Genomic DNA, 22766 nt, shown 5'->3' with positions numbered 1-22766 from the left:
GCACACTCTCTGGGTGGCGTGATGACGTCACTTCCAGGAGTGACATTGTTGCGTTGCCCTGGGAACATGCCCTGGAGGCCTGTTCCCACACCTCCCCCCCCCACTGGCCAGGTGAGTGAAGGCAGGGGGTGGAAGGTGGGATCCCCTGCTCTCACTGGGGGACATGGGATCTCTAGCACCTGACAACCCTACAGGGCCCTCATACTTATGAACCTGCATCTCCTGGTATACTTCCATGCACCAGCTACAGACAGCCTCTCCCTGATGGTTCACTCCATATGCCGTTAGCTCACAGGCTTTTTCTGTAATATACTCATTCCTGTGGAATGGCTTACCAGAATGCAGATGGTGTCTTTAGTCCCCACATTTAGAAAGCTCTGTAAGATCGTTTTATTTGATGTAGGGGAAACTGTTTTGGCTGCACTTTTTAAAAACTTTACTGATAGACTGTTATAAACAACTTTTTAGTACCTTATCCTTGTACTTTTTTTTTGCTTTGTTAGATTCCTTGAGTCTAAGGAGATAAGGCAGGATATAAATATTTTAAATAAACACATATATAACTGTTTTGCAGTTAATTTTTAATTTGTCATCTCTCTCTAACATCATTTCTTATCATCCTTTGTTGCCTTAGTGAGAACAAAAACATTCACAGCCTATAACTGCTTTCCGTTTTGACATCATCTGTAATAAAACTGAAATGTTAAAGTTAACATTCATCTCTTGAAGCTCAGCTTCAGAGATTTATAGTTATTGATTCTTCAAAACCAACTAAAAACAAATTCCTTTTAAATGATTAACAAAGTACACCTACTAAAATATAACATGATTACAAGAGAGAGAATGCTAATAGATGTTATGTATGTGTGGAATCTATCAATATCTAAGGAAAGCAACACATGGTCCTATAGAATGAATTACAGATTGCAAACATCTATTTATCTGACTAACAGTGCCTGGTTAGATTTTATTTACTTCTTTAATACATTTTAATTCTGCCATTCCTCCAAAAAACTGAGGGAAGCATACATCATTCCCCTTTCTTGTTTTATCCTCACAACAACCTTGTGAGGTAAGTTACGCTGAGTCTGTGACTGGCCCAAGTTCAGCCAAAAAGCTTCATGGCAGAGGGGGGATTTGGTTTTTTAGGTCCCAGTCCTGCACTCTAACCACTGCACCACACTGGCGCTTGGTTTGGCTCCTAAACACCACTGGAAAATCTGACAAGAGCTGGCCTGGGCTCCATGTTAACTCAAAATCCACTCCTCCTTCCAGGTACCATTGCTGGTGCCAGTTGAAGAAATAGCAACAGTTAGGTATCCTTCTGTCACATTCTGACCAAAATCTCCCTGCTGAGAATGCTGTCTCTGAGCTCCTTTCTTAAACAAATGATATTCTACTTTGTATTTTTATTATTGCCCTGACATGGCAATATCAGATCTCAGAAGCTAAGGAGGGCTGTCCTCAGTAATCAGATGGGAGACCTCCAACGAAGACCAGGGTTGCAGAGGCAGGCAATGGCCAACCACCTCTGTTAGCCTTTTGCCATGAAAACCCCACCAGGGGTTGCCGTAAGCCAGCTATGACTTGGGGACACTCTCCACTGTCATTTTTTATTATATATCTATAAGCTGCTTTGGGAGCTCAGTTTTGGCTCAAAGTGGGGCAAAAATAAAATGAGCAAACCTGCAGCTCCTGGTTTAGCGCACGGTGCAATGCTTGCCACTGCTGGGTATTCAGTGTGTATTGCCTTTATAAAGTGCGGTGCTGTTATCAACTAGTTGTCAGTGCTTAGAGCTTATCTCTGGTTTAGCTTTCACAAAAAGTCAATGAAGTAATTCTTTGTCTGGACTGTGCAACTTCAGCATGTGGGTGGGATCTCTTGTGATTCAGTTACAGGTTTACCTCTGCCCCTACATGCTAAGAAGAGGCTAGGAATGGGGCCAACCTGAGTAATTTTGGGAGGGAAAGAAGGGCAAGAAGTTTCCATTACCTTTTGCATTTTTTTTTAAAGTTAGTATATAGATTGCTATAAAGAGCCCCGTGGCACAGACTTGTAAGCTGCAGTACTGCAGTCCAAGCTCTGGTCACGACCTGAGTTTGATCCCGGCGGAAGCTGGGTTCAGGTAGCTGGCTCAAGGTTGACTCAGCCTTCCATCCTTCCGAAGGCGGTAAAATGAGTACCCAGTTTCCTGGGGGTAAAGTGTAGATGACTGGGGAAGGCAGTGGCAAACCACCCCGTAAAAAGTCTGCCAAGAAAACGTCGTGATGTGACGTCACCCCATGGGTCAGTAATGACTCGGTGCTTGCACAGGGGACTACCTTTACCTTTATAGATTGCTATACTGATAAAGAACAGAATCAGTATACCAACTTCTGGGGGTTTTTTTCTTCTTAAAGTCCACTGTGGCAAATGGAGAGGGGAAAACAGGGAGTAAATCACATTTACAGTGCCAATAGGGAGAAGCTAAATAGTTTCTCTAAAGCCTGTCCCCAAAATTCTATTTTATTATCATGGTAAAAAATTGACCCCCAAAGTGGGGCTGTGCATATAGAGGTCGGCTTCTTTCGCCATGACTCCCATTGTGCTCCTTGTGACAAAATATAAACTGGGTGGATCTCCAATGAGGGGGGAGCAAAGTCTGACCCCCACTCCAAACACTGGAATCATCAGAGCAAAGAGGCAGGTTTACCGGCCATCCGAACAATGCTGCTGAATGTATCTACTTTCTGTCCTTTCTGCCATTCACTCTCATAACAAAATGAAGATCCAGAGGAGTTAGCCGTGTTAGTCTAGTAGCAAAATAGTAAAGAGTCCAGTAGCACCTTTAAGACTAACTAACTTTATTGTAGCATAAGCTTTCAAGAGCCACAGCTCTCTCTGCATCTGACGAAGAGAGCTGTGGCTCTCGAAAGCTTATGCTACAATAAAGTTGGTTAGTCTTAAAGGTGCTACTGGACTCTTTACTATAACAAAATTAAGTAGCACAAGTTGCAGTACAGGCAAACTTTACCCACTGCTTAAGAATCGCATGAGTTGATTACCCACCCACCCACCCACCCCCGGCACAGGAACTGCAGGGAGCAGCAATATCTCCAACAACCTTTCTTTGCTCGTCCTGCCTGCCTGCCTGCCTAAGGATAACCATTTTACTTGATCATAAAAAGAATGTGACCTTGGAGAAACTGTTATCAGGAAGCCACCCAAAGCCACATCTCTGCTAGCCCTCGCACACACCTCACTCATACTTGCCTCTGGCTGCATGAGATTAAGTTGTTTGGAGTTCTCTGGAATTAAAACAACTCCTCAGATTGCAGAGATCAGTTCTCCTTATTTATTTTATATACTTATTTTATTAAATTTATATTCCGATCTCCCTGCACATGGGCTCAGAGTGGATCCTAGAGGAATCCCAGAGGGCTCCTAGGGGAAGTGGTAGCTTCCAAGGGCAGAATTTATGACATCAAATTTCCACTGAGTACCGCCCCCTCCTCCAGTGCTGTCCTCCTCAGTAACCACCCCAAATCTCCAGGAATTTCCCAAACTAGAGCTGGCAACAGTAGAAAAGCAAGGACTCACCCTTCAAAAATCAGTGCTGAGACAGACACTATTTCCATACCGTTGCAGGACAGAGAACTCTCACTTGATTCCAGTCTCCAGAACCCCTAGCTTGCTGGTTAAGGTCTCTTCCATCCTGCCTCATGCTTCTTAACTGCCTCAGCTTTCAAACCTCACTTTTACTTTCATTATGGCCGTATGCATCTTGAGTTATTTTGCAGGCTCATTTTCTCTTTCGCTATAGTCCAAAAGCTCAAAGGCCCACTTTTCACATACAGCTGATGAGGAAGTAAAGCATGGTGTGACAAAATGCTCCTTCATAAAAACAAAAACAAAAAACCTTGCACCTAGAAAGGTTTGGGGAAGGGTTCTAGCTTATCCTTTCCCAAGCATGCTAGTTTTCTATGTGCGGGGCGGTTTTGACTGTGAGAGACAGATCTTTAAAGGGGGGCTCTCCTCTTCTGGAGTTTTTTAAGCAGAGGCTAGAACTGTCAGCAATATTGACTTGGTATAAACTTAGGCAAATTGTGAGAGAAGGGACAAGAAAGAATGAGCCAGAGCTCAGCTCTCATGGCCTTTTCTTACTGCCCCGGGTAATGCCACTCTGGTGTCAGGAAGGAATTTCCTGCAGGCCAGATTGGCCAGGGATTTTGGAGGTTTTTTTACCTTCCTCTGGGCATTGAGCAGAGATCACTGAGGGAGTGGGCGGGGCTAGGTATGGATTTCCTGCATTGTGCAAGGGGAAATAAATGAACCTTAGGATCCCTGCCAGAGCTGATTCTATGATTCCTTAAGAAGATCATTTGCTTCTCCGGCAAACTAGGATACAGAGTAAATAAAGCACATGTCACAAAAAATGTCATCCCTCTCTGGCCCTTTCTGCTCCTAAAGGAACTAGCCCAGGTACCTGTTGCCCTTGGAATTTCTTGTTGCTTGGGGAAAAGAGGCACATAACTGTGTTATGCATTTATTTAAAAAAATACCTGTCCTTTCTTTAACACACAACGTGGCTTAGTTACAGTAGTAAAAGTAAACATATATAAACCATCACTCACAATAAACACAGGGTCATAAATTCTATGAATATAAAAACTGAAATCCACTACAATAAGAAATAAAGAACAGCAACATCTTAAACCACAATAAAATACCACCTGTGTGCAAAAGTGATATTATATATTAATTAATAATAATAATAATAATAATAATAATAAATGTGTGGTGTTATTTGGAGGAATAACAGAAGTACCATCACGTTGCATTTTCTGGAATGATTAAACACTGCAGGACCAGCGGAAGGCTAAGCGAGTTCTTCTTTTTCCTGTTGCCCTTAATTGCCCTCACAAACCATTTTAGAGAAAAGTGAATTCATATACATAAGAAAATACTAGACTGGCAATTCCCTTGACTTTGATGTGGTTTTCTAGTTACTTTTGATGCCATGTTACCACCACCCCTTGTTAAAAGGGTAGCATTAACAGCTACTCTATAGGAGACAGTGGAGAAATCTAGACTTTGCAGTCACTGGACAGAAAAGCCTCGGTTCTCCAGGACAACTAGTTGGCATACTGCCAACTGCCCAGGAGATTTGGGAATTTTTCCTCCTGGAGCATACTCACCCATCATTGGATGTCAGCAGAAATCCTGCCTTAAAATAGAAAAAACATATCAAAGTGACATGTATTGAATATCAACAGATGATCGATACTTACCTGAGAGGGACATTGTGGAAATTGACTTATAATACGATTTCTCCAAAGGCTCTGGTCGTGGTATGAACAAACCATTGTTCAATTGTAGTAGAAGGATATTACATTATTATGTTTTGACCAAAATATTGCTATACTTGGTTTGGCCTATAAATTGTATTTATTGATACTCTGACAGTCTTTATTATTGTATTAGTGGTCTCTTAGGAATTTCCTCCTTTGTTTAGTGTGTATTGGGGGCCACTTTCCCTCATTCAGTGTGAGACAAGATGCATGCTGGACTAGATGGGTCACTGGTGTGATCCAGCAGGGCTGTTCTTATGTTGTGTGAATGCGTATCTATTCAAATGTTTGTTCCTGCAGACCAGTACTGTGAAAACACTAGGGCCCACATTGCACATGCACGTGTTCATTCAGTGTATATATCTGGTTGTGAGAATGGTTGACCGTCTACGAATGTCCAGCAAATGTGTGAAAAGAGCTATACGGTTTAACCTGTAATGTGAAACTTCTAGTAGTCCCATAATATTGCAGGTAGGGGTTTAACCATGATGTTGAAAAGAAGGAAAACAGATAAAGACCCATAGATATATATTTCCACAAAAAAATACACTCAGCTAAAGTAAGCCGAATTAACTGACCCCCCTCAAACCGCTGTCAAGCGTGAACCGAATGCAGACGTGACTCGGCTCCACTCATGGCTTCCTCAACGTGGGCATCCAAATGAAACCGGAAGTCTAGAACGTCAAGTACATTCTAGTTTTCCTTATCCCTACACTTGGATTCCCGCCAGCCAGTTGGCTTCTTTGCGCACGCTCAGTGTGACGGTAGCGCATGCGCGGTGTTGGTTCCTGAGTTGCTGAGAAAACGCCTGAATAAAGAGTAGGGAAGGGAGCTAGGCCACAGCCGGGGGCTCGCCTAGATGTCTTCACCGGAGGAGGTGCGGGTTGCGCCTCTCCCGGAGGGAGACCTGCCCCCGGAATGGGAGACAGATGAAGAACGGATGGCCTTCCTTTTCTCCGCCTTCAAGCAGAGTCGGGAGGTCAACGCCACCGACTGGGACAGCAAGATGGGATTCTGGAGCGAGCTGGTGCTGAAGCGGGGGCGTCGCCGGGGAGAGGTCCGCACTTGCTTGCGGGAGCTCCAGCAGGCCTTCGAGCGGCGGGGCAGCGTCCCCTTGGGGCTGGGCACCGTGCTGCGCGAGCTGCTCAGGTACCGTGTCCGGGTGTCCGATATTGTTTGTGTTTGGCTTAATCATAAGTGCCTCTGAGCATGTGCAGAATGGACTGTTTTCTGATCTGAGGGCCACAACCAGTGGGGTGGGGTTTGGGTCGGATAAAGGACTCCACAGGCAGGTGGGGGGCGTTAGTATGGCAAAGCTTTATTATTCAGTTATAACATCCATCGCGTCACTCTCGTGTATCAGCTTCGTCTTTCATATCTTAAAATACATGCAGTTAACCATCTCGTGTGTCAAGCTGTATCTAAATTCAGTTGCATCTGATGTTGTTCCCTAAAGAGGCAATGTATTCAAATTGTATATCTCAAACGAGAATGTTTCTGTTGGCAGTCTGTGATGGAAACATCTCTTCCAGTAGGATACACAGCAGTTTTCATGTTCATAGCAAATCTAATATTCTTTGACATTTCTGACCTTTTTTGGACTCTTGGCAGATGTGTAAGCATAACCACATAAACTGCCCAGGATCCTTTAAACCAGTCTTTTAAATGAGGACTTCTGTAGTCATTTATTTGCTAACATGAGTTTTGCTTGTCATTATTAAATTAGAGATCACCATGAGATGGACATCCAGTCTATTTACAACATTGTTATCCTGATTTTTCTCCAAAGTACTCAGTATCATTGTAGTATCTTCCTGTCAACCCTGTGAGGGAGGTTAGGCTAAAAGATATCAAGTGATCTGAACAGGTCATTCTGTAAGAAAACTCTTTGTAGTTGGAGTGAGGGTTTGAACTTTGGTCTCCCTGGAGTAAGTCCAACGCTAATTGGAGATTTCTTCAAGAGCATTCAGTGAGCTGTCTCTTAGCCTGATCTCCAGGCTTGTTAAGGATGCAACCTTGTGTTCTTTCCCAAACCCCTTGTAGTAAGCGTGTGATAAAAGTAAAAGAAAATGCATCTCACTAACTATTTTTGCACACTGACTTTCTCACAAGGTAGGAGGGAACACAAGGCATTCATGGAAAGGGACGAGGTGAAAATTAACAAATATTGATGCAAAGAATGTGTGATTTACTGGGGTAGATGGAAAAATAAAGGACCTTGAACATTAAATAGTGGGAACAAATGGTGGTGTCTCTTAGAGATTAGAGGTGCAGAGGACGGGCTTGGACTGTGTGTGTATTCTATAACATCACTGTCTTTTCCACAATTAGACGCGGCAAGTTGCAACGGGAATCTGACTTCATGGCAAGTGTAGACAGCAGCTGGATCTCCTGGGGTGTGGGAGTTTTTATTCTGAAGCCTCTGAAATGGACTCTGTCCAGTGTATTAGGTGACAGCAAAGTGCCAGAAGAGGAAGAGATCTTGATTTATGTGGAGTTACTTCAGGTAGGTCTTCTAACGCTTGAGAAGCTGGTGAAAGTTGATGAGGCTTTTAGTGGTGGGGAGAGTGTTATGGCAAAAAGTCTCTCTTCCCTGTCCCAGAGTGTATGGGAGCAATTAAAGAGACCTGTGTCTTAATTTGTATCAGTCGTATAAGCTGTTGGTGGTTCAGTTAATTTCCTTCTGACACGTTCTGGCATAGATAGTTTATTGCAAATCCTCCTCATGCATTCAAGAAGTAACTGCTTCACTCTTCATTATACTGCCTTATAGACCTGTTAAAATTGGTTGTGTTTGGTGAAAGTGAACACGCCAAAGCCTGAATCACTATAAACATGTTTGGTTTTGTTAGCATTAGTAGCTTTATTTATTTGCTAGATCAGTAACCCAGAATGACTTATAGTAGTTTTCCAAATGCAAGGATTTCACAATCTATGCAATTATTATTTCATGGTCTTTTAACACACGTCTTCATTAGAAAAAAGTAAGGCATTGTCAATAAAACCTCTCATGGGGTTTTTTTAGGTCTCTTTTTGTAATTATAACAAACTTGAAAGAAGTAGGATACCTAATGAGATCCATTAGGTTGCTTTTGTTCACTTGGTCATACAATAAAGTTTGTGTTGTCTTGGCTAGGAGCCAGTAGGAAATGTGTTTTCAGAAATGTAAACAGTTTATCACAGTTCACTATTAAGTGATTATTTGATCATTTGCTCCAACTATTGCCAAACTGAAAGGGAGCTTTGTGTTTACACAGCAATCAGCTACCTTGTGCCAAAGAATGCTGTCTTAGGTTTTGTTGGTGGCAATACAGAATGATCAAGTGAACAAAGCAGCCTAAAATGTGTCATTATGTATGTAATCAACTTAAAAAAACTATTTTGAGAAATGCATTAACTATAAACTTCCTCCATGTCAAACTTCCTCCATGTCAATTGATCAAGCATAGGTTGCAGACCTGTACTACAAACAACCCAGAACCATTTGGTTGATCCAGCAAGGATAATCCTTGCTAAGATCCCCTTTTGAATCCTATATGTGGGAAAAGATATTGCAGAAGGGGAGGGAGAGACTCTTTCCAGCACTTAGTGCTACATACACAGTGCTCCTTGCTGGATTTGGATGTGACCTTTGGGAGACTGGGAGAGAGGGAAGTAAATCAAGTCATAGCGCTCTTCCATCCAATAATCATTCATTGTGTTAAAGCTGACAGAAACAGTGCAGTATAAGGATTACTGTAAAATAATCTATATGACATGCTTTAAATACTTGAAGTACTATACAGATTCTAAGTGTTACTGTGCAGAATTAATTTGGGTCATTCAAGTGCAGTTTTGAATGGTGTATTCACTAGTTCTCCAATGTCTGATGTCACTTAATAGTATTGTGCTGTCACCAAGCCAGCTAATCAGCACATTTGACACAGTATTGTAGTAAACATGCAGTATAGCTAAATTATTTAACAGTGTGCATTTTTAAAGTTCCAGAGGGTAGCTATATTAGTCTGTTGCAGCCCAAACAATAAAGTGTCTTGTGACCTCTTAAAGGCTAACAAATATAATTAGAACCAGCTTTTGTGAGCCAGATCTCACTTCATCAGATGCCTGAAGTGTTAGTCTCAGCTGGATAGAGTATAGGTAACACAGGTAAAAGAAGATAGGGAATGTTATTACTAAGTTGCATAATCTGCTTTGCATCTCAACAATAAATACGGACTATAAATGAAATTAATAAGTGAGGTCATAAATTCTAGCAATCCAACAAAAGGATGTTGCATTACTCAGTAATGATATTGACTAGGAAGACATCCAACAGGTGAGTACATTATACAACTAGTGCAGTACAAAACTGTGTGATGGGAAGGTAACCAACAGGTAAGTTCCCACAAACTGTCAAAAGCAAGGTAAGTATCATGTGTTCATTTTCATGTCCAATATATTAATTTTCCTTACTGCATTCTTTTTAGGAGGTGCCGATGGTTGTGGGACGCCAACAGATGTACCCGTGTCACCTAACATACAGGGCCAGCAAGATACCCAATGTTTTGTTGTAATAACCTTGTCAGGGTTATTGGACTCGGTCCACCAAACAAGCATAGTATAAAGAACATCTTACAGCACCATCAAGTAAATGAATTAGTCTCAGCGTCCTCTGTTGGCGTCCCACAACCATCAGCACCACCTAAAAAGAATGCAATAAGGAAAATTAATATATTGGACATGAAAATGAACATATGATACTTACCTTGTTTTTGAGATTTTGTGGGAACTTACCTGTTGGATGCCTTCTCACCCACAGTTTTGTACTGCACCAGTTGTATGATGTACTTACCTGTTGGACGTCTTCCTAGTCAATGCTGATCACTGTATTTATCTAAGTTTGAGTTTATCCATGATTGAAAAAGGTTTTGAATGTATCATACTCCTTATAATACACTTTCACTGAGATTTTCATTTCTTGATTTCTTGTGCCATCCTACACGTGTGGTCATCCACTCTTTATATACTGTATTTGTGGTAGGAACCTCTTTGTATTTTTGTTCTTGCATTATTCAATAAAGCAGATACAAAAACAAGATCCGTTCAGAAGAGTTAACAATCCAACCACAACAGGAGTGGTCCATTACCAGCGGGAAATAGATGAAGTGAGCTTTGTGCCACAGTAAATCTGTGAATCTTTAATCTCTCTATATAAAGACAAGTGTCCTGACTGACTCATCAATGCCCAGCCCAAACCCCTGGAACTAGAAACATGAAATTTGGGGAGAACATTCTTTTTATGATGTAAACATCAACTAAGAAGAGATATTAAGATATTTTCCCCCTAAGGGGGTAAAAAGGGGTAAAATGTGTTTTCCCAAAGGGCTACAGCTTACCTATGTGGCTGGCAGGCTGCTGCCTGCTTGTGCCCTCACCCACTGCCAGTTCGGCCACTCTTCCCTGCCTGGGCCAGCCTTTCAAGGTCATTTGCATATGTGGCCTGATTGGAGTTCACAACATTCCACACTTCATTTCCCCCAGAGACAGTTGAAACACAGAGGTCATTTGCACATGTGACCTGATTGGTCCTCATCCCCCACATTCTAAACAGTATGGAGTTGCTATTGGGAGTCATTGATTGTGCCCTGATGTAAAATGCACCTTCCAGTCTTCCCTTAAAAGTTCACTAGAGTTGCCAACTAAAAAAAAAGAAAAGAAGCCAAAAATGTTACATACCCATAATTATTATAACTGGATTTAAAGTAGTTAAATACCGTAATGAAGCACAGGTATCAAGTTAGTGTGGTATAAGAAGCCCTTTTGTTCTGCTATAATAGACTAATGTGTTTACCCCTGACCTTTGTTTCAGATATGTCTGGTTCTTCTGTTAATTTTACAAACATCAAACGGTATCTCTGGAGAATTTTGTGTTGAAAAAGGGCATAGAGGAGAAAGAAAATTGTTCTGCTTTAAAATTAAAATATGGTTTTCTCCCCCCCCCCCCCACCCCCAGAAGCTTTATAGAATTTCTAGGTAAGCTCAACTAGGATTGACATGAAAATTGGTATGATATTTAAAGCTCCTATGCATTTATATGAGTACTAAAATTAGCCTGAATATGGGTTTCTGACTTTTTAAAAGTATGTATTTTGGCTGAGATTCTCAGATCCCATTTTCATGTTATTTATTTGGATGTTTATTTATTGCAATTTAGGTTCCAGAAGCAAGGCAACCCAGGCTTTTAATAGGGGTTTTATCTAAGCAGCTTTTTAACGGTCTGCTTCAATATCATAAATAAGTAAATTTGCTGTGCTGTCTGAGCTGCCTCCATTCAGTTTTCAAACTGAATAGAGAATTCCACATACCTGTTCTATACTAAGCTGTTCATATTGTGTTGTGGACTTGTGTGATGTATGTCATCTCTTGCCCTGTCTGAATGATTGACGCCAGCTGTAGATACAGGAAATTAAGTTAAATGCTGCTGATTCTTTTCTTTAGGAGAAAGCAGAAGAAGTATATCACCTGTACCAAAATTCTGCACTGTCTTCACACCCTGTTGTTGGCCTGTCAGAGTTGCGTTCCTTGTGCACCACCCTCTGCCCAGATGAAAGGACGTTCTGTTTGGTGCTGCTGCAGCTGCAGAAGGAAAAGAGGGTTACAGTCCTTGAACAGAATGGAGATAAGGTACAGAGTAAAGCTGTTTGGTGAATGAATACAGGGCAAGTGGCTAATGGAAGATGAACTCTGCCATTAGTCAGACAGAATGCCGAGTGAGAATGGGACTGCTACCAGAGCCAAACAGTTTTCCTATTCTGATACACAAATCTGAGGAAATAAAGATCTAGGGCAAAGAACCCAATGAATTAAATAAGGCAGTTAAGTTCAGTTGTTAACTTCACAATTCTAAGTGGAAATGAGATGGGGCATTAAACAAGGGGGTAAGACAAGTTCCCATATTTGATAGAAGTGTGTGGGATGTGAGTACTTTAAATGTATTTGATTGTAAAGTATGGGGTCAGTCCTGTGGTTCTTGCAAAAGGTTATTGTGCTCTGCCGCAGGAATGTTTTTGCAGGTTTTTCAGCACCCTAAATTCAGTTGGTTTCTGTTTTAGTATGCTTGTTGGAATTATAAATAGGAAATAAAATTAAAAAGAGAACCTCATAAACTGAACATACTTCAGTGTTTTTTCCAGTCACCAGTAATATTTGAAATGAAATATTTGTTGGGGGGAGAAGTAAATTCAATGAAGTCCACTTAATGGGCTGGATCTTGCAGACCTGTTCCTATAACAGTGGCGCTTTCCTCCGGCGCAAGGAGCTTTCTACTCTGTGGATATATAATATATATACTGTCTTGAAGATAACTTGATAAATAGGATTGTCTGGGCTTTGATTTTTATATGGTATATCTTTATTTTTATACTGGGTGTTTATGATGATTTTATGATGTGAGGGCATTTTAAAACAGAACAGTTACTTTATTATGTAAATTTCCTGTATTTGTGATGTGGCTTATTCAATCTCAGGATGAACAGGTTGGAAAAGTCCAGTAAATTGATGTGCTTTATAGGTTATTTTATTAACAATAAAGAATTGTATATATGCTCACATACACTTCCTAGGAATAGTTACCAAAAACAGTTGGTTACAACTTTAATATTGTCCAGTTTGATTGGTATTGCACCATTCATTATGTTGATCATTGATTTTATGAATCAGTGCATTTTTAGAAAATTTTCCATATATAATGGATAATTCACTGTCGCAGATCATTTTCTAAGGAAGATCTTTCCCTTTCATCACTGATCCTTTGAAATGAGCAAAAGCAGCTGTCTGAAAAATCTGGTACCTGTGATGTGTTTCCCCTGTCTGCTATGGGAGGACAGTTCTGTATTTGTAAATCAAACCAACAAACGAGGTAGCTACTAACTAGTTGAGAAGTGTAGGTGAGAGAAAAGAAGTACTGTTTATGGTACGTTTGGGGTGTTGTTTATGATATGAAATACTATAATGCCTGTATAATCTGACTTTACAGCTCCCAGTGGACTACTGGTATTGTTCTTTTTTCTGTGCTTCTTGTGACACATATCCCAAGCTGAAAATAGCTGTCTGGGATAGCAAATATTTGTTAAACAAAGAGATTAAAAGCTTAAAAAGAGGTTAAGAAATAAAGGTTGCATGAAGAAATTTTGCTTTCTAACCAAGGATCCTATTATACAGATAGTGAGATTTGTGGATCTATTTTCAGTAACAAACGTTCTCTTTCAGATAATGAAATTTGCACGAGGTCTTCATGCCAAAGTATCCCCCGTGAATGATGTAGACATTGGGGTCTATCAGCTGATGCAAAGTGAGCAGCTGCTGTCCCAGAAAGTGGAATCCCTTGCCCAAGAAGCAGAGAGGTAATGTATATCCTATTACTAAGCTGCACTCCTTATCCAAGGCAGTGCATATCTCTGCTTTACTGGAATTCAGGAGCAAGTTCTCTCTGTTAGTTCGGACAACATCTTTGGAAAATGGTTTGCTTTATCGTTAGATATAAAAGAAGTGAGAAACTTCAGTAATTAGTATAGTTAAAAGCCAGGTAGGCCAAAGGTGTCAGGAGTAACTGTAGGATAGCAACCCCCAATCTTAGCACAGAAAACTGAGCTGCCGCATTCTGCTTTTGTAGGTGTAAAGAGGAAGCCCGGAGTGCATGCAGAGCTGGGAAAAAGCAGCTGGTAAGTACAGAGATGCTCATATGGTAAGCACATTTGCAAAGCTGCCTCAGTCCTGTAACTTTTCATGGTCTTGGGGATTTTAGAACCTGCCAAGTTTGTTGTTGAGGCAGTGGGGTATGCCACAATTCTGTAAGGGCCTTTTCCTGTAGCTGGCTGTGTAATAAATACAGTTTTGACTTCTGGTATATCTGTATTCCATTCCTCAAAGTACCACTTCTGTTGCAGAGAGGTTACATTTTCTTGAGCTCTCAGAACAGTCTTTTGAACAACAGAAAATAGCAGTTCTTTGTCCAGATTGCCTAAGTGTCATGCACTCCTGTTGGAAGTTTCTTGTAACATACATGAAATGGTGACAATCACCTTTTTTATCTAAAACAATTCAAATGTACTGATGAGGCAAAGAATCCTTCCTTGTATACTTCAGTCATTTTGTACCTTCTTATAGCGTTTAGAGGTTGAATGTTTCTCTGTTCTACCACTGCACTATTTGAGACTTTTTGAAAACCAACCTGAAATGCATTGTCAAGGTTCTTACCTTTTTTACATGTTAGAAGGCTGTGCTTTCCTACTGTAGTACACATCTGTGTTTGAGGTAAATAAGCAACAGAGGAGTTGCTCCCATCCTCCAAGCAAGCCTATTGCCATTTGGGTTGTGAGTTCATTGATATTTGGATTAACTCCTAGAATAGAGAAGCTAAGGAGAATAGAGAAGCTAAGGAGAAACTAAAGGCATACTATTGTTAATTGTATGGAATTTAACTATTCCCCCATGTGAATGCAGATGCTGCTGCCACACTTATTATTACGGTATGGATTTGCTCTGGTAACACCGCTGTGTGATACACTAAACTTTTGCTAATGTGCTCCTTTTAATTTTTTTTAAAAAATTATTTATATGTAATAGATGTAGATGAGATTATTGTGTTTTTAAGGTGTTTTTAATGATGTGTATATTTGTATTCTATTATCCGCCCTGAGCCTGCGAAAGCGGGGAGGGCGGAATATAAATACAATAAATTAAATTAAATTATTCATACCTCGCTTCACCTGATCGGTTTCCAAAGCAGTTTATAATTAAATTCATTTGCAATAGAAAACAAAAGTAAATGGGCGTAAGTGTGCATAGCAAGGAGAAGGGGGGAGGGTAGGTGCTTGTCATTCAGTTTTCCAACTTCATTATTTCCTTCCTTTCATTTTCGGTTGCTTCTGCTTGAACAACCTAGTCTTTATATGTACTCTTTATTAAAACCAATTGAGGTGCATAGTTCAATGATTTTCCCAGTGGAAAAAATTTCACCAAGGTGTGTGGACATGGTTATAAGAATTTGGAGGCTGAATGGACAAAGGGGAGGAAAGATGTAACTGTCTGGTATACCTACAGGTGTTCACAATACTTGCAATTAAACCCAGGGACAGTATCTCATCTAGCTAGGCCCTCAGTTGCTAAATAAGATAGTGGAGAGAGTGTTTAAGCTGAGTCCTATGTACTGTCTTGCACAGAGGTCACTGTTTTAAGGGGGTATTTTTTCCATGCATGTCTGGATTTCTTTTAATCAAAAGTGGTTTTTTAATGTTCTTAGGCTCTGAGATTTTTGAAATCTAGGCGAAGAACAGAAAGACGCATTGCAGAACTTCACTCCAAGCTGGATGTGGTACAAGGGATTTTGGATCGGATATATGCTTCTCAAACAGATCAGATGGTATTTTTCCACTCATGTCTCGATGGATTTTGAGTTTTTGTTTGTTCTATCTGTCAAGTTTTTTCTTTGTATTTCTTGCTTTGTACTGGAAATCCATTCTTTTCACTGTGATGTTGAATTATTTGTGAATGTTGGAGCTTGTTCACATTTGTCTTAACCCAGCTACAGGTGTCTCTTTCCCTTCTCTTTCTAGTCTTTCTTTCTGACACAGTTCATGTTATGTTGTTAGCCTTGGCACAATGGGTGACTTGCTTGTATAGAGCACTCTGCTGTTTATGTGTCACTTGTTTCTACTTGGTTTCTCTCTGTGCCCTGCTTAGGCAAGTAATTGCTGAGGTAGGGGACACATAAAAGGTACAATTGTAATAGAATGTTGAAGATGTTTCAAAAGTAATGCCTCTTTCCCCCCCCCCCCCCATTAAGGTATTTAATGCCTATCAGGCTGGAGTGGGAGCTCTGAAACTATCGATGAAGGATGTCACGGTGGAGAAGGCAGAGAACCTGGTGGATCAAATTCAAGAGGTACTCTAAGCATTGCTTAGGCAAAGAGAGGGTGCATATGTGGGACATGTGTGGCATGGGTTTGGAATGGAGATTCTAGATCCAGCTAAATATAACAGCTAGGTACTTAACAGCTGTATTGATACTACTGGTTGTTTCATTGGTTTCTACGTAGTGACCTTGTATTGCTCGACTTTGCTTATATGGAATCATTCTTAGTTGTTTTATTTCAGCTGTTAGTGTGGGAGAGTCAGGATGTGCAATGACTAGCATGTTGGAGAGACTGGGGAGACTGCTATTTTCTGTTGTTCAAATCATTTCTTACCTGTGATAACTCTGGGTGTTCTTGGGCCAGTTGCACTCCCTGTCTAACCTTCCTCAGGGGGTTGTTGTGAGGATAAGGTTCTGGTGGTAGGGAGCATTATATGTCACCACTAGCTTCTTGAAGGAAGGACTTATTCCAAAGTAATACGTATTTGTACTTATTCTTCTTTTCTAGCTTTGTGACACCCAGGATGAGGTATCCCAAACTTTAGCCGGAGTAGGGATCAATGGCTCAGGTGAGTGCAGACTAGTTGAGTCTAGAGCTGGTCTCATTGTATTTCCTTCCTTACATACTCACATCCCAGGATCTTGGAAGCTTTTGTTACATGATTCTAATACCCTTAGCTGTTGAAATGCATCTGAATTGCATCTTCAGTCCTTAAAGGGGAAATAGGTTCATATGATGGTTTCTGTTGTCTGACCTTGTATGTGTGAGGAGGGTCAGTTTGCAGTTGGCATGCATTGCAGTTGCTAGAAGCTTTGATGGTTAGGAGTAGCTGATTAGTTTTGTACAAGTGCAGGACTCCCAGGAACTTGCAGGGGCATCTCATTTTCCTCTCCCCACTATTTCCTCTTTCCCTTCCATGATAACCCCCTTAGCATTTCCCTCTTTCCTGAATCTTTCTGTCCTTCCCATCCACCCACCCTTTTCTGCCTTCAGCTTTCCCTCGACCCCTCCCAGCAGTCTCTCCCTAGGAAAATTCTGCACAGTTCTGGCCATTGGGCTGGGCCGGGCCTAGCTGAGCTGTGGGGAATCTGCAAAGATTTGTGAGGGGGAACATCGCTTTCCCTTGTAACACCCTTCCCCACGCTATTTTCTCTTTTCCTCCTCCTCACAGCCCCATATCCTCCTTTTTCTCCTTCTTGCCCACCTTTTTATCTGCTTCCCTATCTTACTGTACTTATTATTTACTTCATTTGCACCTCACCATTCTCTATAATGAGGACCCAAAGTAGCTTTATAGCATTCTCATCTCCATTTTATTCTAACACCCACCCTGTGAAGTAGGTTAGGCTGAGAATGTGTAACTGGTCCAAGATTAGGCAATGGACTTTCATAGTACAGTGAGGATTCAAACCTGGGTCGTCCAGATCCTAGTCTGAAATTTTAACCACTACACTGCAGTGACCTTCGGAGGGTAGCTGCTGTTCAACAGTAGCAAGTAGTCAGTCCTGGGTGAGTTGTGTAAGTTGGGTGGTAACAAGTAGTTTGGTGGTTGCTGACAGGCCTGGCCCCAATGAGTCCTTCCTCAAAGGCCAAAACAGCTCTGGAAAAGGCCCTGTCTCCGTCTTCTGCTTTGTACTTACTGAAATCAAGGCTCAAAGGCTGGCAGTACTGTTGTGGTTGCCTAGCAATGGCCACTGAGGTCATCCATTTCTTAAAGCTGCAGGTGCTCCTTATATCATTTTGGGTTTTTAAAATCCCCCCCCCACATATATTTTTAAAGATTTTAAGTTGTTCTGCAGATCTGTGGTGTTTTTCAGGTTTGTAGAAAGATTTGTCTTGTCTGCATGGTTCCAGTCTGGATTTCCTCAAATTTGGCTATATTGAGAATTCGATACATTGATATACTCCCATTGTCCTAGTTTGTCAGCCCTTCTGACTGTTATATACAACAATTTACTGGTAGATACTTTCCTAACATTACTTATTTAAATGATCATGTGCATGCTCGTGAGCTCTCCCCCCTTCCACCCACTGTGATATCTCAAATTTAACACCTCTAATGGTTGTCATGGTCACTCTTATTCCTGCGTGGCCTGAAGCAAGAAAAGCCCTCTTTTTAGCAAACATGTACTGCTCTTGATTTTGCTACATGGGAGTTTTAAGTGGGGCTGTTTGATTTACAGAATCTTCGCTAATTTTCCATTACATTCTGTGTTTTGCAAACCAACTTCCATTCATCATAATACCTTCTGGTGCAACACTTGGTTATATCAGGGGTTGTTTAACAAGAACCCTCTAACCTGGAATTTGAACTATAGGGTAGATGAGGATTCTTAGCTTCAGTGGCTTGAGTTGAATGGTCAGATCTTCCTCTTTTAAAAGCCTTGCATGGAAAAAAAGATTGGGGTCTTTGGGGAAGTCTGATAATCTCCACAGTGGGTAGAATTTATTTCCATCATAGTGGGATGCTTTCAACCTCTTCTCATTTTGTGATTGGTCCTGGTATCCTATAGGAGCTATTTTTGTTGTGGCGCCCACCTCCTGCCCTCAAAATTCCAAAGTGTTCAGGCTTAACAAAACGGGGGGCTCCTGAATGAGTGGTCGCAAGTAGCTGCATTAATCCAGAGCAAAAACAAAAGCATAGGGTTGAAAATCCTGAACAGGTCTCTTTCTCTAAGAGCAAAACAACCCAAGAACAAAAGAGCTGTATTTCTGATAGACAAGAATTGAGTGTTCAAAAATAATAAGCTGTTTTGAGGCCTTGCATTTCATAATCATCACAGGATTGTAGCATGTCTTTTTGCTGTGTATTTCTAAGCTCATCTTCCGTGCATAAGGTTGCCTAGGAACACCATGTGAGAAGACCCCATTTGGAAGTCAGTGGGACATATTTCCAAGTTAAATATGCATAAGGTTGGCCTGTGTGTCACGCTAAAAGTTCGTTTGTTTTTTAATTTCAGAGGCTGACACTGAAGAACTGGAAAAGGAACTGCATAATCTCCTCCTGGACTCGTCCAAAGAACTTCCAGACCTGCCTTCTGTTCCCCAGAAACCCTTGTTTCCCGAGTCTGTTCTGATGCTGCCCAGCATATCAGATGCTGAGCTTGAAGCAGAATTGGAGAAGCTCACGCTTTCAGATGGAGGTACATTTCTCTCTTACATCTAATGTTGCCTCCAAAGGACTCATCACCAGGATTCTGGTCTTTCTTTTTCTTAGTATGTCCCCTTTCTTCTTAAAAATATTCTATGATTTCTCATTGGTTGATGGTAAAAAGATTATTTCCTGGGTAGCTGTGTTAGTACAGAACTTCTTTTCTGAAGGAAGCTCTGCTTCTCTGCTTAGGCAGATATCATTTTTATTATGATTAATCCTATTATGCCATCTTTGTACGTAGTAGCACTTTACAAAGTGACATAAAAAAGAACCTTGTCGAGGAGTTTACACACTAAGTATTAATTTGAAGGTTGTGATGGGAGGCAAAGGGAAGGAAGGATAGAAATAGGTGTCTGTGACAAGGGGTTGGATCTGGATTAATTTTTCTGCTAACGGAAGATACTTCTGTCAGCAGAACAGAACTTTCCTGCCTCCCACTGATCTCCCTGGAATGCTGTTGCTGATGAACAGAGGATCCTTAGGAATGGCATTGAGGGGCAGCATGAAGGGCAGATCTCAGGTTTCAGCAGGAAAGGGGAATTGGTGGAAATTACACCTTTCCTTTGGTTAATGGAAAATTTAATCTAAATCCATCTCAAGGAATAGCTGTGCAGTTAAACAAGTGGAACAGTTGTGTTTCAGTTGTGATTACAAGTGTGTTTGACCTTCCTTCTCCCATCCTCTATTTGTATTTTTGCTTCATTTACAGGATTGGCACAAAAGACAAACTCAGGCTCCTCGCAGCCCGAAAGAGCTCTTGAATTGCATCTCTAACGGCTCCAAATCAGCTTCCTGCTATGAAGATGTCTTAATTTTGGTGATCAATCTTAAAAGAACTTGTGGAATGTGGGCTGATGCCCCCTCCTTGCTAGATAGCACTTTTTTGTAAGAGACGGGATGTACTGCCATGACAATCCATCCTCTTTCAAACAGACCCCAACTGCTGTTGCTGTTGTCTCTTTCAGTGCCAAACTACAGTGTTGCTGAGTGACTTGTTCACCTGTGTAGCCAGTCATGATTTCTCTTCTCTGAAAAGTTGACTCCTCCTGAGATTTTAATGTGCCACCCCATCCCATGATGGCTGGCTTAACACAACTCAATCTAGGTGTTACAACCATTGGGGAGAACTAGAAACACAGCGGGATCGCAATTGCTGTGGTATCTAGGTGTGTGTTGGATGGTTGCACAGATCATTTGTTGCACAGTACAGACACTGTCTCTGGCAGTCACCTTTTTGGCAACAAGCTTACACACATGTTGATGGTCTTTCTATTCTTCCTTATCTGTGTTTGCACGGTTGTGGAAAATTTAGGTGTATGACAGTTTTATTGTAGGAGACTTTTTCCCCTGTTGCTGTTCCCATGAGGGGGTAGCATCAGCCAGCACAGAATAAAACCTTTCTCCAATAATAATGTAGCCTTAAAGGAACCTGCAAAGGATTTTGAAATGAAGGTGCTGCATTTCTTGTTGCTTCTTGAAGATGATAAAGTCTTTTGATGTTTTAAGAGTGCTTTTCAGTTTCGCTTGAAGAAGAGCAAGCAATGCTGTGTTCTGGCTGGCGGAATGCTGCTTTTAATAGCTTCAGAGGATTTAGGGTGAGCTTTTGAACCAGAAGCAAATAGTTGGTGGCTTTGGATCCACAAGGTTCTTTTCTTGTGAGTGTTGGAAAATCATTTAAAAATGGTAGATTTGAACTGACCTTCCCCCCACTCCTGTGGCATCTCTCTTGGGGAACATCACTTTTTCTCAGCAGCTTGAGAAACAGTTAATGTACATGATGGAAAAACAAGTATGGGATGGCTTTTATGTACTTGAAGAAATGTGCAATTGTTCTTCCCCTTTGCAGGTTACCTTTCTCACTGCTTTATGTGCACATGAAAAAATGCAGGCCTGCTCTGTCTTGAGGGCAGCTGCCAGAGTCACTGAGAAGGATCAAGCACTCAGTATGAGTGTGTGTCCTTCCTGGAGAGGTGCCATGCTGTGCACTTAAACTGGGAGCCAGCTATAGCAAGAACATGTTAGTAAGTAGTGGCTGTTAGTAAACTTGCAGCCTGTTCTGTGATGGTGTGTATGTGCTATTAGAAATAATGGCCTTATGGTATCTGCTATTTCATTGAACTTTGCGCAAAGTGGAAGCAAGCTTTGAATGTTTTATCAAGGAAGATACCAGAGCCTGAATTTGGGAGACGGGAAACTGGCTAAGTTTGTACCTTCAGCACACTGCATTGGAGTGGATACTTTGCTGTTTCCCCACTTCTTGGGCTCACTCTCAAGATGGCACATCATGTAGTCTTGTGATGAAGGCAGGCTACATACGGAATTGTGTGAAATTATTTTAATGGCGTTGTATTACTTTTGCTTAGTAAGGAGATGGGAGAAGGAAGAAAAGTAATCACTGTTTTTTACCAATGATGTAATAAAGGGGAGAAAAGACTTTAAGTTTCTAGTCCTCTCTATCACTGTCTATACAGTCAGCTGTGCCTTCAAAGATACACTTTTTTGAAACACCAACTTCTTGTTGGAGTTCAGGGACTGGTGCCTGGGCAAAACAGGCGGTAAAAGGAGCAGTTTCTGTGATGTGTCTAAAACCTGATGGCTATCTACATCTGTCTTATTTCATCACTTTTTTTATTCCACTGTTCTTCCAAGAAGCATAAACAGCACACATGGTTCTCCCCTTTCATTTTATCCTCACAGCAACCCTGTGGAGTAGGTTACACTGAGAGCTGAATTGCCCAGTGATCATATCCAAGTGAAGATTTGCACCTGGGTCTCATCAGTCCTAGTCTAGCACTCTAAAGACTACAGCACACTGGGTCTCAGTGTAAGGGCAACTTTTCCTCTGCCAAGGCAGAGGTGCTGCTTAAGTTCTGCCTTGGTTCAGGACAGCGTGTCTAGTTATTCCCAACTATCAGCACCAGAGGGCCCTATTCCATAATATTCTCTATGGTAATCATTTGTCAAAAGAACCCATGATCTTCTTTTGAAGAGTCCTCTCTTATCTAGCCACTGTATTGTTTTGCATTAAGAGTAGATAGGATCCAAGCTGTTTTTCACTAGCAAAATAAAAGCCTTATTTGACCTTCCGAAAAGCCTATGCTGAGAGTCATGGGATCTGCGTGTAACAAAAGTCGTATAGAGTGGGGGCTGTACTAAAACTGGTGTCCTGCTTCAGTGTTTCACCCATGTGTATGTAGCTAACTGGAATAACTTCATTTTTGAGACAGTTAAAATTGTGCATACTGCCTGTCTGTTTCAAAACTTTTAAAAAACTTTGGACCTGTAAGTTGCAATATAGGAATATGATCCTTACTGTGCATTGTAGAAATTTTCTTCTAGGTTTAGTCACACTGCAAAGGGATAGAAAGTTGATAACACTGCCATTGCAT

General features: G+C 41.2%; 2 protein-coding genes across 4 annotated transcripts in view; one reads left to right on the top strand and one right to left on the bottom strand.

The window, feature by feature from the left end:
- TNFRSF10B (TNF receptor superfamily member 10b) overlaps positions 1–6104 on the bottom strand; it is a 55594-nt gene extending 49490 nt beyond the window's left edge. The window contains exon 1 of the mRNA XM_054998069.1: positions 6045–6104. Within this exon, the coding sequence (XP_054854044.1) occupies positions 6045–6104 (60 nt within the window). The remainder of the gene's footprint in view (positions 1–6044) is intronic.
- CHMP7 (charged multivesicular body protein 7) overlaps positions 1–21811 on the top strand; it is a 40840-nt gene extending 19029 nt beyond the window's left edge. Inside the window, exons 1-10 of one of the 3 annotated variants that reach the window (XM_054997750.1) lie at positions 6109–6480; positions 7663–7837; positions 11809–11994; positions 13579–13712; positions 13982–14030; positions 15611–15730; positions 16154–16252; positions 16731–16791; positions 19184–19366; positions 20087–21811. In XM_054997750.1, the coding sequence (XP_054853725.1) occupies positions 6191–6480; positions 7663–7837; positions 11809–11994; positions 13579–13712; positions 13982–14030; positions 15611–15730; positions 16154–16252; positions 16731–16791; positions 19184–19366; positions 20087–20151 (1362 nt within the window). In that variant the 5' untranslated portion in view covers positions 6109–6190 and the 3' untranslated portion in view covers positions 20152–21811. Of the gene's footprint in view, positions 1–6108; positions 6481–7662; positions 7838–11808; positions 11995–13578; positions 13713–13981; positions 14031–15610; positions 15731–16153; positions 16253–16730; positions 16792–19183; positions 19367–20086 lie in introns of those variants that run through there. The other 2 variants (XM_054997752.1, XM_054997751.1) reach the window with 2 other exon arrangements.
- Positions 21812–22766: the final 955 nt, after the last annotated feature.

This window comes from Eublepharis macularius, chromosome 14 (genome assembly GCF_028583425.1).
Source record: "Eublepharis macularius isolate TG4126 chromosome 14, MPM_Emac_v1.0, whole genome shotgun sequence".
In the NCBI taxonomy this organism is placed as follows: Eukaryota; Metazoa; Chordata; class Lepidosauria; order Squamata; family Eublepharidae; genus Eublepharis; species Eublepharis macularius.
Note: the sequence above shows the minus strand (reverse complement) of the source record. Positions and strands in the feature narration are given on the sequence as shown.